Source organism: Danio rerio, chromosome 7 (assembly GCF_052040795.2).
Source record: "Danio rerio strain M-AB ecotype USA chromosome 7, GRCz13ab, whole genome shotgun sequence".
In the NCBI taxonomy this organism is placed as follows: Eukaryota; Metazoa; Chordata; class Actinopteri; order Cypriniformes; family Danionidae; genus Danio; species Danio rerio.
Genome location: NC_141027.1, coordinates 64,281,047 through 64,296,940, shown reverse-complemented (window position 1 = coordinate 64,296,940; position 15,894 = coordinate 64,281,047). Strand labels below are relative to the sequence as shown.

The 15,894-nt window shown below is 32.4% G+C and overlaps 1 protein-coding gene across 5 annotated transcripts in view; it reads left to right on the top strand.

The window, feature by feature from the left end:
- Positions 1-15,894, top strand: part of lrch4 (leucine-rich repeats and calponin homology (CH) domain containing 4) — a 92,530-nt gene that overhangs the window by 58,492 nt on the left and 18,144 nt on the right. For 2 of the 5 annotated variants that reach the window (XM_087262034.1, XM_087262033.1), the window contains exons 10-17: positions 6,598-6,732; positions 8,716-8,802; positions 9,094-9,145; positions 10,227-10,290; positions 12,265-12,360; positions 12,465-12,562; positions 13,597-13,734; positions 14,166-14,243. In XM_087262034.1, coding sequence (XP_087118160.1) covers positions 6,598-6,732; positions 8,716-8,802; positions 9,094-9,145; positions 10,227-10,290; positions 12,265-12,360; positions 12,465-12,562; positions 13,597-13,734; positions 14,166-14,243 — 748 coding nt within the window. Of the gene's footprint in view, positions 1-5,872; positions 6,733-8,715; positions 8,803-9,093; positions 9,146-10,226; positions 10,722-10,812; positions 12,361-12,464; positions 12,563-13,596; positions 13,735-14,165; positions 14,244-15,894 lie in introns of those variants that run through there. The other 3 variants (XR_015496373.1, XR_015496375.1, XR_015496374.1) reach the window with 3 other exon arrangements.

The window sequence follows — 15,894 nt, the reverse complement described above, 5'->3', positions numbered from 1 at the left end:
TATACATATAAGAAATAGACCTTTAGAATTACACAACAACATTGTTTGTCCTCTTCCTGTGTAAATTGAAGGTTATGGCGACTTCCTTCAGTTGATTATAATGCATGTTTAAACAGTCTCTTAATTAAAGTGTGCTGGATCCCTCTTCCACTTTGATTGCGCAAGGTCAATCTGTGAGGGAGTGCTGGGAAAAGTCAACACTGAGCTTCCTCCCCTAGATTTCAGTGCAATCTAGTATCTTGTCATCACTGAGTGAACTCATCTGCTTTATTCAACAATATAACTGCAGCCAGATATAATATCTGCTCTTTTTATTGACAGAAACATGGTCTAATACCCTTTTGCCCTCTCCCATGATTAATTCTATTACTATTGGGATCTAAATAATGTCAAAAAGGGTAATAATATTACTTTAAAAATAAATAAGTTAACAACAACAACAACAGAATGTGATTGTTAGTCTCTTGCATCCTGTAAGGGCTGCACAATTTATTCAAATGTAAATACATGTATTGTAAATGTAATGTAATGTAAGTGTAATGCAATATAAAAAAAAAGTAATGTATGTTTTTGTTTACAATGAGTAGCTCCCGATTAAGTTTTGAGTGACTCAGTTCCCTATAAATGCTTCTTCAAATGTATTTAAAGGTGTAGTTCATGCAAAAATGAAAATTCGGTCTGCATTTACTCAAGTTTCACTTTTCACAAACCTGTCTTTCTTATTTCTGTCATACACAGTCAGATAATTTAAAGAAAGCTTGAAACCTGTAACCATATATACTGTATTTCCTACTGTCAACAGTTAAAGATTTTTTGTGTTCAATATTAAAGGTTAATAAGGTTTAACATATTGAGGTTAATAGTAAGTATTTAATTTTTTTGAGCAAACTATTCCTTTAATTTGATATATTATATTATATTATATTATATTATATTATATTATATTATATTATATTATATTATATTATATTATATTATATTATATTATATTATATTATTATAAGTTTTATATGTATATATTTTTTTTCTACACAATCATCACAATCATTCTGGAATTAATTGGTCACCCTTCACTTATTTCAAAGCTGTTTGGGTTCTGTTGAACACAGAAGAAGAAGATATTTTGAAGAAAGCTGCGAAACTAGTAACCATTAACTTCCATAGTGTTTGTCTTTATGTACTATGAAATTCAGTGGTTACAGATCTTCAGCTTTGTGTTCAGTAGAATAATAAAAAAAGCAACCCAACAGTGAGTAAATTTTTATTTTTAGGGAACTATCACTTTAAAACCTGTTAATATAATTGAAATGGAGGATGTCCTAACATAAGGATTCCATCGCTATTTGGTACAAATTAATGTGATTAAAGAATTGCTTTTTTTTATTACCATTAACTGATATACTTTTTTCTACATTCTGCACCAATACATTACTCCCACTGTTCTTTGAACTTGTAGACATAGAATAATTATTAAATTTGCACAAACACTTTATTTTGATGGTCCATTTTAGTATTAGTAAACTGTCTGCTTAATATCTGTTGATACTGCTCCTTCAACAGACATTTAATTGACTATAAGAAACTTTGCAAGTACGTCAACTTACACTAACCCCAACCTAACAGTCTACTTACAATCTAATGACAATTAGTTAGCATGCAGATGCAATGTAACTTAAATTCAACAACCCATTAAAATAAAGTGTGACCATATTTGCTACGGAAAGAAACAATGAAAAATTTTTGATTATATTTTTCAGTCAGATTTCAGATTCTAAGTTGTCAGTTCAAGTTGCAGAAGGTCAAAGCAGTCTGCAGATTTGGGGCAGTCAATGTGGGCTGGTTTCATTCAAAATATTTAGTGCAAGACGAGCTCAGCCTCTAGTTGTGCTTTAGACAATGTCCATGCGGTTCAAGGATTTCTATCATTCTTGATGAATTGATACAATTCAGTCATGTTTCCCCCAGCAACAATCTACATGTCTGTGTCTGTAGCAGCTTCGAAATATCTAGATTGTGATCTTTTATTTTACGAGGCTTAGTTTTCGTTTCTCTGTAACCTTTTCAGCAAGTGAATAGATTTCTATTTGAAATTATGTTGGAAGGTCATGTTGTCTATTCCAGCCTTATGATAAATCTCATACAACTTGTTTAGAAACAGGTGTGTTATTAAAGGGACAGTTCACCAAAAAATGAAATTTGCTCACCATCAAATAGTTCCTCACCTTTATGAGTTTAATAAAGAAAAGAGTTTTCTGTTAAACACAAAAGAAGATATTTTGAAGAATGCTATAAGCCAGTAAACATTGAATTCTATAGTAGACTATGAAAGTCAATGGGTACTGCTTTGTAATATTTAAAAAAAACAAAAACAAAAAAAACTTATTTTGTGTTCAGCGGAACGTAAATAGGTGAAGTAAATAATGACAATGTTCCATTTTGGGTGAACAATCCCTTTAAGACTGTCACTGTTACCAAACCAGGCACATAAGTTTTACCTGCTGACTAATTATAAAAGACAAAGAAGTCCCTTAGACTTAAATTAACACTAGTCATATAGGGAGCATACAATAATAGGCTTCTGTGACTGCAGCCAATAAGTAATCATCCAGAACACACTAGAAACTGCACAGTAATGACTAAATACCACAATACAGTTAAGCAACCACCCATAACACCCTTGCCTAGTCTTGGCGTTTTAAAAGTGTAGTACACCTTAAAACGTATCCCATAATTTACTCTATTTCCTCAAGCCATTCTTGATGTATATGAATTTTCTTTTAAATAAACACAGAAGTATGTAATAACGTGGCTCTTGTAATAGTAGTAAATGGTGTCCGAGTTTTTAAAGTAATCCACATGACTCCAGTGCTTTAATGAATGCCTTCTGAAGCAAAGCAAAGGGGTTTTGTAAGAAAAAATATCTATATTTACTGTGAGACTTTGAAAAACTATTATCACTGGCTTCCAAGAACTGGCATAAACACATTCTACGAGTCGAGTGGGGATGTAAGTGAAACAGAAGCTAAATTGAGAATTAACGCCTCCCTCTGGCAAGAGTTTTGGCAGGATTTATTTTGGCTTTACTGTAGATTTGTACTGCAGCACTATCTGTCTTACACTCATGTGTCTATCTAGGATAGCCAGTTACACATCTGTGTTCATCAGTAATCATCATAGCTATTGCTGTCAGGGTCAGGGTTATCTTCATACCTTGTAATTTGACTGTTTCATTAATGAGCACAGAAGTTGACAGAGACCATTGAGAGGAAGGAAAAAAAAAACAGGGTGCATAGTTGAAAAAAGATAAAAAAAAAACGTGTACTGACACTACTTAAACCACTTTTTGTATCTCACATCCACCAAGCTATCGAGTATGCTTTGATTACACCTTTTCTCTTTAAAAAAAAAAAAAAAAAAGATGCTTTTTTATTGCCATCACTTATTGTCAACATGACCAAACACTAAAAACTGTAGCAATCAAGACGTTTTTAACAATTCAAAACACATTCTTATATTTGCAGAAAGATGACATTTTCACATTTGACCAACATTGTTAAATGAATATCATTCAAAATCTTAATTTGTAGTTATTATAAATATTAAATACAGTGAATCCACTCTGTCAAACATATATGTTAATTAACGGTTTCCATATTTTGTGGTTCAACCAGTGTTTTCTGTTTATTTATTGTTGTGAATTGCATTATGGGATGTTGATCTCTGCTCTGTCGACTTTTGATGTGGAAAATTCTACCTTTTTCACTTCAGGGCCCACTTTTTTTTTCCGATTAATTTTTGAGGGGCTTCCTGTCTAAGATTTTCTCTAAGATTTTTGTATAAAAAGCTCATTTAAACCTTTATTCATTAACAAATATTATATTATATTATATTATATTATATTATATTATATTATATTATATTAAATTATTATAACAAATATACAATTGAAGTCAGCATTATTATTTTATAAAAAATTAAAGACTGCTTTTATTTTATATTCTCCAGAAGAAAAAAATATTATCAGACACAATGTGAAAATGTCTTAGGTCTTTTTAACATAATTTAGGAAATATTTAAAAAAGAAAAACATAATTCAAAAGGTGTTTATTAGTTCTGACTTCAACTGTATATTATACAATTCTTGTGTCTTCTATTATTTTCTATTATCTGCATTTTATTTTTAAAAAAATCTTTAAATGTAATTATATATAAAACAAACTATTTTATATGTAATTTTATTTATTTATTAATTTATTATTTTTTTAAACATACAGAGATTCAAAAAGAACCAAAGGTAAACAGGGATATTGCAAAAGATCAGCTTCTACTTTAAACTGGACCGACATCTACTATTAAATATATAAAAAATATACAGACAAATGTAAAATACAGTAAAACACCCTAAATCTGTTGAAATGTGTCAATCTGATGGCGGTTGAGTTTGCAGCTAGATATTACTGGATAAAGATCACTGACAGGAACAATTAACAGCTCCACCAGAGTGCGTCTGAAGCTCATGTTCATTCTTCATTCTATGGCAGAAACACCATGCATTTACCCTTGCTCCTGTATGAGCTCGCGTCCGTTATAAAACACTCACAGGACATTAATTTGGACAACTAAGCAGATATATGAAATAGTTCACACAAAGAGATTCTTTCACTTTCACTTCATGCATAGTTTATGAATGAACAGATATGCATAGTTGCAGACGCGATCATGAGGCTGTTTTTGTGCCCAATTTGAAGTGATCAATCAGAGAACAGGAAAAAGCATATTACTTTGATCATTTGATCATTTAGTTCATTATAATGAAATCCAAAAGTGATAGTATAATATTGAGTTAATTTTTAATCTTGCGGCCCATCTGCAGGGTCGCTGAGGTCCACTAGTTGAGAATTCCTGATATTATGTATCAGAAATAGCTTTGTAAAATAACAGAAAATGTGCTGCAGTTTATTACAGGGTGTTTGTGGCGTAGTATACAACACCAAACCAGACAATATAGCACTTCATTAAAAATGTTCAGAAAAGTCACTTTTCCAACTTTTTAGAGTTGTTTTAAGTTCAGTTGTTGGAGGAAAGATTTTCCACAATGTAATTCAAAAGCATAAATAAACAGGGTAAAATTAAAAACATAAATAAAAAAAAAAAAACAGAAAACTGCTCATTTACGGATATATTTTGGAGTGCATCTATTATTAACACAATCACAACAAACAGTGAGTATTATTGTGAGTTATTGTTTTTTTCACTCACTGCCTTCAGCTTATTCCCTGATTTATCAGGAGTGACCACAGCAGAATGAATTACCAGTTGTTCTTGTTTAAAAAGGTTTTTATTTTACAAGATTTAGATTTAAGAAAATCTGACGGTTGACATTTTTTTTTGCCACACTTTCACAAAACATGGCCCTATGTTGTAGCCATTTATTATATAAATATATATATATAAATATATATATATATATATATATATATATATATATATATATATATATATATATATATATATATATATATATATATATATATATATATATATATATATATATATATATATATATATATATATATATATATATATATATATATATATATATTTTTTTTTTTTTATTTTTTTTTTTTTTCTGTTGGTGCTAGATGCTAATGTAACCTGCTTCAGGGAGAAAAAGATATTCAAATAAATTTTTCAGAAATTGGATGGCGGTGTTTGCATATAATGGTTGTGACAGGATATTTTACTATCAGAATTTTAAATATTTCCATCGAAAAAAAAAAAAAAAAAAAACTTGCTTTGATATGAGATATCAATAGGTCTTGCCAAGAATACATTTTTATATCTTTTACACAAAAAAAAAATATATATACAGTTGAAGTCAGAATTATTAGCCCCCTTGTTTATTTTTTCCCCAATTTGTGTTTAACGGAGAGAAGATTTTATTAACACATTTCTGAACATAATAGTTTTAATAACTCATTTCTAATAACTGATTTATTTTATATTTGCCATGATGACAGCACATAATATTAGACTAGATAGTTTTCAAGACACTTCTATACAGCTTAAAGTAACATTTAAAGGCTTAACTAGGTTTATTAGTTTGCAGGTTAAACTAGGCAGGTTAGGATAATTAGGCAAGTTATTGTATAATGATGGTTTGTTCTGTAGACTATCGAAAAAAAAATAGCTTTAAGGGGCTAATAATTTAGAAATTAAAACGGTGTTTAAAAATTAAAAGCTGCTTTTATTCTAGCTGAAATAAGAAGTTAGGGTTAGGGTAAGACAAAAAAGAAAAAATATTATCAGGCATACTGTGATTTTTATTTATTTATTTTTTGCTGTTAAACATCATTTGGAAAGTATTAAAATAAAAATCCATGCATCCATCCATGCATCCATCCATCCATGCATCCATCCATCCATCCATGCATCCATCCATGCATCCATCCACCCATCCATCCATCCAGACAGACAATTTAATGTAGAAAATTATCACAACTTCTGTAAAAAAAAAGAAGCAAATTCAATGGTAACTTCTTGAGAAGAAGGTTTCAAGACCTACAATAATCTCACTCTCTAACCTTTTTCTTACAGGATATTTGTGATTGGAGATGGTTCAGACTCCGGCTCACCATCTAGTCCTACTTTAGAGGAGAAAAGGAGACCTGGAAACCTGCTGATCTGGCAGGAGAGAGAGCGAGCCCAGCAACAGAGAGACAGAGCCAGCACGTGAGTGAACCATGAAATAAACCAGTCCAGAAAATGTGTAATTCAAACATGAGTTAAAAGATTATGTAACCTTGAAAAGTAGGGGTGGGAAATTGATCCTAATATTAATTGGATTGATATCAAAGTTGGTATTTGACCGATACTATCTAAAAGACATTAGTTTTATTTTTTTCTAATATACACTGATATACATTGCTTCCCCTACATTAAAGTGCATGGGACTATGTGGGATTTTAGCTGCTATGAATGAGAGATGGCAGAATGAACGAAGAATATCATATGGAGATTTTTTTTACGTTTGTAACTGTGTGTGCAAGAATACATTTTAAAATGTTTGTTGTCTAAAGCACATTTTGTGCTGTTATTAATTTGTTTTAAATGATTAGAGAGATTGTGTTGTGTTAGGCTATTACAATATTCTTTATTGAGGAAAAACACACAAAGAAGAATAAGAAATGCAACTGAAATAAAAAAAAAAAATTAAGTATTATCATGCACATTATTCTAATGCTTTTATTCAAAGATAAATACAAATGAAGGTTACAGAAATTTTAATATTAGAAACTCTGAAATTAAATAATAATAATACTTATTTATTATTATTATTATTATTATTTTGAAACTTTAAGGATCTGAAACGTTAAGATTAGAAACTGTAAAATAATAATAATATTGATAATATTAATAATAGTAATTATTGTTTATTATTATTATTTATTATTATTTTTATGAAACTAAGAATCAGAAATTTTAAGATTAAAAACTCTAAAATTAAATAATAATAATAATAATACTTGTTTATTATTATTATTATTATTATTTAATTTTATAGTATTGCATCTTTAAATTTCTGATTCTTAGTTTCATAATAATAATATTAATAATAATAATTAACAATAATAATAATAGTTTCTAATCTTAAAATTTTCAATTCGCAAAGTTTCATAATAATAATAATAATAATAATAATAATAATAATATTAATAATAGTACTGGGCGAGACAGTGGCGCAGTAGGTAGTGCTGTCGCCTCACAGCAAGAAGGTCACTGGGTCGCTTGTTCGAGCCCCGGCTCAGTTGCCGTTTCTGTGTAAAGTTTGCATGTTCTCCCTGCCTTCGCGTGGGTTTCCTCCAGGTGCTCCGGTTTCCCCCACAGTCCAAAGACATGTAGTACAGGTGAATTAGGTAGGCTAAATTGTCCATACTGTTTGAGTGTGTGTGTAAATGTGTGTGTGGATGTTTACCAGAGATGGGTTGCGGCTGGAAGGGCATCCGCTGCATAAAAACTAGCTGGATAAGTTGGCGGTTCATTCCGCTGTGGCGACCCCAGATTAATATAGGGACTAAGCTGACAAGAAAATGAATGAATGAATAATAATACTTGTATATTATTTTTGTTGTTGTTGTTTATTATTATTATTTTTTTATTTTACTTTAATATTATTAATATGAAACTATGAATTTTAAAATAAGAAACTATTATTATTATTATTATTGTTATTATTATTACTATTATTATTATCATTATTTATATTATTTAATTTGAAAGTGTCTAACATCAGAGTTATGAGATAAGGTTTGTGTATTGTGGGGTCTGTTTGTTTCATTTGGTAATACTTTGGATGTCATACTGTCAGGGTGTTTCCTAAAATTAAATTAAAGAAAAAGAACAGTATACTGATGGGCATTAAAGTTGATGCAGCAGTTGAGTCATGCACAGCAATGAAAAATCTGCTAGAGGACATGCTATTTCTTTGCTGAGAGTTTGTCGTCACAGACATTGTGGTTGTAAAGGAAACCACTGTTACCTGCTGTCATGCGTCTTTACTTCATTAATGTCCTAAAGCCTGTTTAAAGTTTTAAATTACTAGAAAGCACAGCCAGGGAAGCATCAGAACCACTCCTTTTAAATGATTCTATTTGTAAGAACAAAGTCTGGTGTTATCAGTAGGCTATTGACTAATAAGTGTTTGATGTCTTACAGTTTGCAAAAGATAACTGTAAAAACAGGAAGTAGCTCAGCGGCGGTGACGACGACGGCAAAGCACGGAGGAACAGGAAGCTTTTCGGGGTAAGAGTGGAGCAAATGGTTTGCATATGCATTTGTGTGTTCTCTTTGTATGCATGCTGGGGTTAACAGTTTGTTGTGGTAATCTCTGTCAGATACCATATTACTAGCACTGATAAACAGCTAAATAATAATAATAATAATAAAAACTGTATTTATAAAGAAATAGTTCAACTTTTTTAAACGTTGATGAAGTGGTTAATGCTGATTGTGTTCTTTTAGTTGTCTAGATTTCAGCTGTCAATATGCTTTAGTTTTGCGACTTGTTTATTTTTGGTCTCTGTGTCCCTCTAGTGGTGATTCAGATAGCAGTTCTCCACCTAATGGCCTGAAACAGAGATGTGCAGTGAGTCCCACACACACACTTACACGAATATTTATTTATTTATTTATTTTTGTTTACTGGGACCTTTTCATAGGCATAATACATTTTGGTCACGCTTTATTTTGATGATCCATTTGGTGAATTTAAATTGCATTGAATCTATAACAATTAGTTGTTATGTAGATGCAAAGTAGACTAGTAAATTGGGGTTGGGGTTGGTGCAAATTGGGGTTGGGGTTAGTGCAAGTTCACATGTCCTTACAAAGTTTCTTATATTCAGGTAAATGTCTGTTGAAGGAGCATTATCAACAGATATTAAGCAATTGGTCTAATACTTCTTAAATGGACCATCAAAATAAAGTGTTGCCTGCATTTTAAATTACTCTCTGCACTAAGGTTACTCTTTACTTGTTACTCTTTGCAACTAAGGTGGTTGTATTAGTTAATGTTAGGTAATACATTTACTAACATGAACAAGCAATGAAAGTCATCCATTGTTACTTCGTCAACTCACGGTGCATTGACTAATGTTAACAAGCATCAATTTGGATGTTAATAATGCATTAGTAAGTGTTGAACTTTGGTTAATTAATGCTGAACGAGTTATGTTCTTTTTAATAAATGCATTAACTAATGAACGTTATTGTAAAGTGTGTTCATATTTTATTCTGTAAAAATGCTAATTATATGGCCATACCCCTAAACCCAACCCTCACAGGAAACCTGTGGCAAATTTTGAATGTCAGAAGACCCCGTGTTGTATGATTTTTAAGCATTTTGAATTACAAGGACATCAGGCATGTCCCCATAAACCACCTTAAGAGAGAACAACCCATGACATTTTGCAGAAAAAGGTCCTTGTAAACCACCAAAACCACTACACACACACACACACACACACACACACACACACACACACACACACACACACACACGCACACACGCACACACACACACACACACACACACACACACACACACACTCCTGATATTTAATTCTGTATTGTTATAAATGCAAATTATTAATAATATTAAATTTTATGAACATTTAAGATGTTTATATATTGATATTATTTTGCCCTATTTTTTCTCTCTCTGTCAGAGTGCTGATCAGGTTTCTCCATCCTCTCATACAGTGTCTTTGCAGCGCTCCGTCAGTCGCACAGGTATCCTCCATATAGCAAAAAAAAATCACTTTTAAAAAGATTATTTGCAAAACTGGGACAACACTCATATCTTGGATGCAATTTGTATGGTTTAGCTTTTACCTATACTGTACTTATAGGGGCAGTTCACCATTTAATCTCCCTGGTGTGCTTCTAAACCTTTATGGGTTTCTTTCTTCTCTTGAACACAGAAGAGAATTTTTTGACGAGTGTTGGCAATCGCTAGCCTTTGACATCCATAGTTGAAATACTATGAAAGTCAATGGATACCAGTTTCTGACATTCTTCATAATAATGTGTGTGTTTTCTCAGAAAGTTTTTCTCTGAAAACATATTTCTAAAGGTGCTGTTGACCAGATGTTTGTTAACAACCAAAGGAATCGATACATGCAAAGAAAACTGCATTAATTAGTTTAAGAATGAAGTAATGTGTTATGAAATGAGGAAAAAAGTTTTGAACACTCAAAGAAAGGGATGTGTTTTTCGGCAATGAAAGCCCAGACAGCAGCTGAAATCTCTCAGTAGTTCTTCAGCAACCCTCTGCCCTTTATCATTGTTAATAATAGTAGCTGCTTCTGTCCAACATCTACATTATCTGGATGATGAAGATGAAACTAGGGTGGACATTTCAGCAAGACAATGATCTAAAACACAGCCAAGGAAACTCTCAAATGCTTTCAGAGAAAGAAAATTAAGATGTAGAATGGCCCAGCCAATCCCCTGACTTAAATCCAATTGAAAATACAAAATAAAGATCAGATTTGATAGACAATATCCACAAAACCATCAAGATTTTTTAACTCTTTTGAACATGAGATGTGGTCAGTACTTATTTCCTTTACTGTATGTAAGGTTTATTTATTTATTTTTTTAAACATGTTTTTATGACTATTTTATTTGGTTTAAGGCAACAGTGTCTCCACATCAAAAGCTGCTCAGCTCATGATTTAGCAAACATCTGAAAAAACAAATCGCTTATACTCCAACATCCAAGCATGCTGTAGACCAGAACAGTGCAGTTGCTTATTTACTGCATATCCAAAGAAAAGAAAGATAGCCAAAGATGCCTTTTCAAGTTTTAAAGAAATCTGTGTTTTTGACAGCAGAAGTCAATGATGCATTTGAATTGTTTAGCCTGGCATCTTTACTGTTCTAAAATATTTAAAATGTTTCTCAAAATAATAATATATTGTGTTCAGTGCGGGAAAAATATAGATTTTTGCCCAGACAAAGAACTTATTTTAGAGCAGTGATCATATCATCAGAATCTTATCCTAGCCCATGCCTATGTGCATATGAAACAGGACTGCATAATAAAGCACTACCCTTATCTTTTCACCTGATTTATTTGATGCATTCACAGAAGTACCTTTTTTTCTGACAGTTTGCTTTAATCTACATCTTGTTATTAATTGAAATGATGAAAATGCTGAGCCTGACTAATGTGCGATTTATTTTAAGATGGTATGTGTCAACAACAATCACTTACAGATACTAAGTTAATTATTATACAGGGATCAGGTATTAAAAAAAAAATAAACAGATAGTAACACGACTGGAGTTTAAATCTCCTTTTGATTTTAAAGCTTTTCCAGCCATTAATAAACATTATATATTTTGTAAGGATTTTGATAAATATATTTGTATTCACAGATTATTCCCAATAAAATAGTTTGGACCTTGACATGAATCAAACAATTAATTGACAATCTTATGGTGTGTCTTGAGTCTTCTTGAAACACCCCTTTGTGAAAGTTAAGGGGTGTAAAAACATGGCCCAGAACTGTGTCCACCAGAGGGCAGTGTGGTTTCAAAAATACTCCATGCTGTTTTTGTTGTTGTTGAATGGTGTTGTTCGTGACACTAATTTACATTTACATTTTTTTTGTTTTCTGTTTTGCTGAAGCTGTATTAGTCTTAATTAACATAAAAAATATTAATAAAGTCTTTACTGACTTTTGTCTGTTATTTCAGATGCATCCTCTGTGAAACCATGCTCTCCGACAGGTTCTGCTCCCAAACCCAACAGCTTCTTATTCCGTACTTCTTCACGTTGCAATGTCAAAACTGGTACATACAGACACACACACTGGTGTCAATATAGGAGTAAAAGAACTGTAATGTTTTTGTGAGTAATATATGTTGTAAACCTCTCTTGTCTGTGTGTTTATCAGGATCAGGGAACAGTTTGGCAGAGTCTGGCCGCAGCGAATCCCGCTCCACACTCAGATCCCCTCGAGAAGAGAGAACAGACATCATGCAACTACGAAAAGTAAAGACACTTTCTGTATTATTCATTTTTTCTCTTGCTCACACTCTCTTTTTCTCTTCAATTTTGCTTTATTGGTATGAGTCACATAGTTATAGATGTTATTAGATGTTATTAGGCAAATGTTATAGATGTTCTTATTAACTAATATAAGAGAGATTGTAAAATGTTACATTGAAATTAGGACCACTTTGCAAAGAGGGGGGCTCTAGATGCATGATTGAGACAATCTGAACAACTGGTTTTCTAGCTGATCTTCTTCTCAGGTTCGAAAGTTTATTGCTTTAGTGCCTGACCATTCTTGTGGTCTTGTCTCGTGTGGAGTTCCGTAACAGTTTTCAGGGTTTAATATTATGGAAAGATATAGCCATCCTTACAAATGTTTGACATAGTGTAGCTCCTCCCCTTTTAAAAAAAACAACCAGTAGCATTTTGTCTAATCACATCTCTGCCAGTGAGAGTGGTTGAGCTCAAGTGCATAGAGTGAACAGCAGATGAGAAGCATCTTAAAGGGGGAAAAGCTCCTAGAGAGCATTTGATTGGTCAGAAGTATTACTGAGAGACTGAAGTTTGAGGTGATGTGAAAAAAAATCATTGCTCTATATAGGCGGAAGTGACAAACTACAAGCTTTACAAGTTTACATCAATTTCATTTCTTCTAAATGTGAATTTTGTCAATGTTTTGGGGCACATTAGCTTAGATTAGATGTCTTAAAATCTAACAATACTAATACTGACATCTAAAAAACTTTTTTATTTAAAACTATTTATTTTCATGGGAGCTTTAAGGGTTATCTGTGTTTTCCTCCTAATAGTTCTATCTGAGGTAGGTAGGTATTTAGGTAGGTAAGTAGATAGACAGGCAGGCAGGCAGGCAGGCTGATTGATTGATTGATTGATTGATTGATTGATTGATTGATTGATTGATTGATTGATTGATTCATTCATTCATTGATTGATTCATTGATTGATTGATTGATTGATTGATTGATTGATTGATTCCAAATAATTTTCCTCTTTCCATGTCTCTCTTGTAGACTCTGGAGTCTCGTCTAAAGATCAGTCTACCTGATGATCTTGGAGAGGCGTTGTCCAATGGCACAGTTCTCTGCCAGCTGGCCAATCACGTGCGACCTCGTTCTGTTTCAATCATCCACATTCCCTCACCGGCAGTGGTGAGTTAATGCTTGGATTTAATTCTTATTACAGTTCCTCTAAAAATTAAAATGACCCCATGATTTATTCACCTTCAAGCCATTCAGTGTACATATGGCTTTCCTAATTCACTCCAATACAGTTAATATAAAATCAGGGTTAATAGAGGCCTTCTGAAGTGAAGCCATGCAAGAAATATATCCATATTTAAAACTTCATAAACCGCAATCAGCAGCTTCTGCTAATGTGCATAGATTTCGTTTATAGATGTGCTGCCTCTTTAAGGCCAAAAATGCAATCTAGTATCTTCTAAAACAAGCCCTTCATGTGAATCGTCAAGTGCGATCCTTATTTATCCAAACGGGGGAAAGCTGATCCCAGATCAACCAGATTAGGCTGTTGTCGATTTGCTTTCTAATGAATGATTGTGCAATTTTTTGTCTGTGTTCAGCCAAAGCTGAGTGCTGCCAAGTGTCGCCTCAATGTGGAAAACTTCATTGCTGCATGTCGCAGACTGGGAGTCCCTGAGGTAAACATAAATTTCTCTTATAAAATCTTTTATTGTTTGCTTCCTTTATTATACTCCAAATTATTTGTCTTTCTGAGATGTGTTGTCTGAGCTGTTTGTAAATGAGAAAGAATCCACTTCACTCGCTGATGTTACCGCTCTGATTGTAATGCTTTTTTTAATGTTGTTTTTCAAGTGCTTCAAGCTCGATTTGCTTTTTTTGTGCTCTCTTTGCCATTGTTTTTTTTTTTTTAATCTTAAACGGATAGTCAGCTCAGGTAGTTCATTACATTCAAAGGCCGTCTGACTTCCTCCTGTGGAACCTCAATGTGTAGATGATTCACTGAATGTCTGAGCAGCTCACTTACATAAAATAAAAACAAATATAAACCTGTCGATTCAGGTGTCAGGCTACAATACGGAGTTTAAAAGCACCATAAACCCCTAAAAACATAATTTATCATACAATATATTGACCATTTATTGAAAGTGTTACTTGCTGTATAGTCACTTTTCACTTGTATGGAAAAGAGAATCATGTGATTTGACTGCAATTTAATTAAAAAACATGCATGGTCTGCAGTTTTTAGAGTAAGAGTCCTTAAGAAATCAAAACTTACCATATTAATTTTGTTAGCTCACATTATTGGTTTTGTGGTGAACAATTCATGTGTGCAACTTCTGCCCTTCTAATCCTTAATTGCAATGTGAAAATGCACTTCCTGTTAGTTTTCAGTTAAATTTTCAGATTGCGTGATTTTGAGGTAATGGGCGTGGCTAACATTCTTAACCACGCTGGTTTAATTGTCAGTGTTGACAACAAACAGAAATGGTGAGCAGGAGGTGTCTGTTAGGTTGTAATAACTCTCCTCAAATCCCTTTCCCGATATTTTTTTTATTGAAATGCCTACTTTACCACATGTAATAAGCTCACCGTAGAAAAACAAACCACGCCCACTGTTTTCACTTTTAAAATTCCATTTCTCTTCAAACTGCTTTACAATATAAGACAAAAAATTACGATTGCAGCTTCCGGTTCTTTGGGACTTTAAGTTTATACAGGTCAAAATACATGTTTTGTTGCATCTTGGTTTATAGTAAGTAGACCAATGTGCTCTGGAACATTGCAATACTTTATCATAGTGCTCTTTGTTCTAAAACTGCAGCACATTTAGCACATATGTATTTCATGACTAATTTAAAAGCTTGTTTGTTTGACAATTAAGAACTTTAAAAACAATGTTGTAACTCAACATTGGGTTTGTCCATATTTGATCCAATGTTGGGTTACTACAATTTAGCATGTTTTTTAAGCATAGAGATTAACTTTACTTTAGATTTACTTTAAAATTATTGAATTATTGACATGTTAAATACATAATCGCTTTAACCTTTATTCTACAGTGCACTAGAATTGCAGCTGTATGCTTCTCATTTTTTGTAAAAAAAATTTTTATTTAAAGGTGCAGTTGGCGATCTGCCTAAATGCTATCTGTTAGCTTAAGATCTTTGAAACACAGTCCCTCCCCTACCATCCAAAACCATGCCTCCTGAAATCACAGCCGTTAAAGATTACATTAAAGATGACAGTAGACAACCCACTTGATCACATCATTTACCAGTTAGAAAACTTTACAGTAGTTTATAACACTACAATTTCCAATGAAAAACT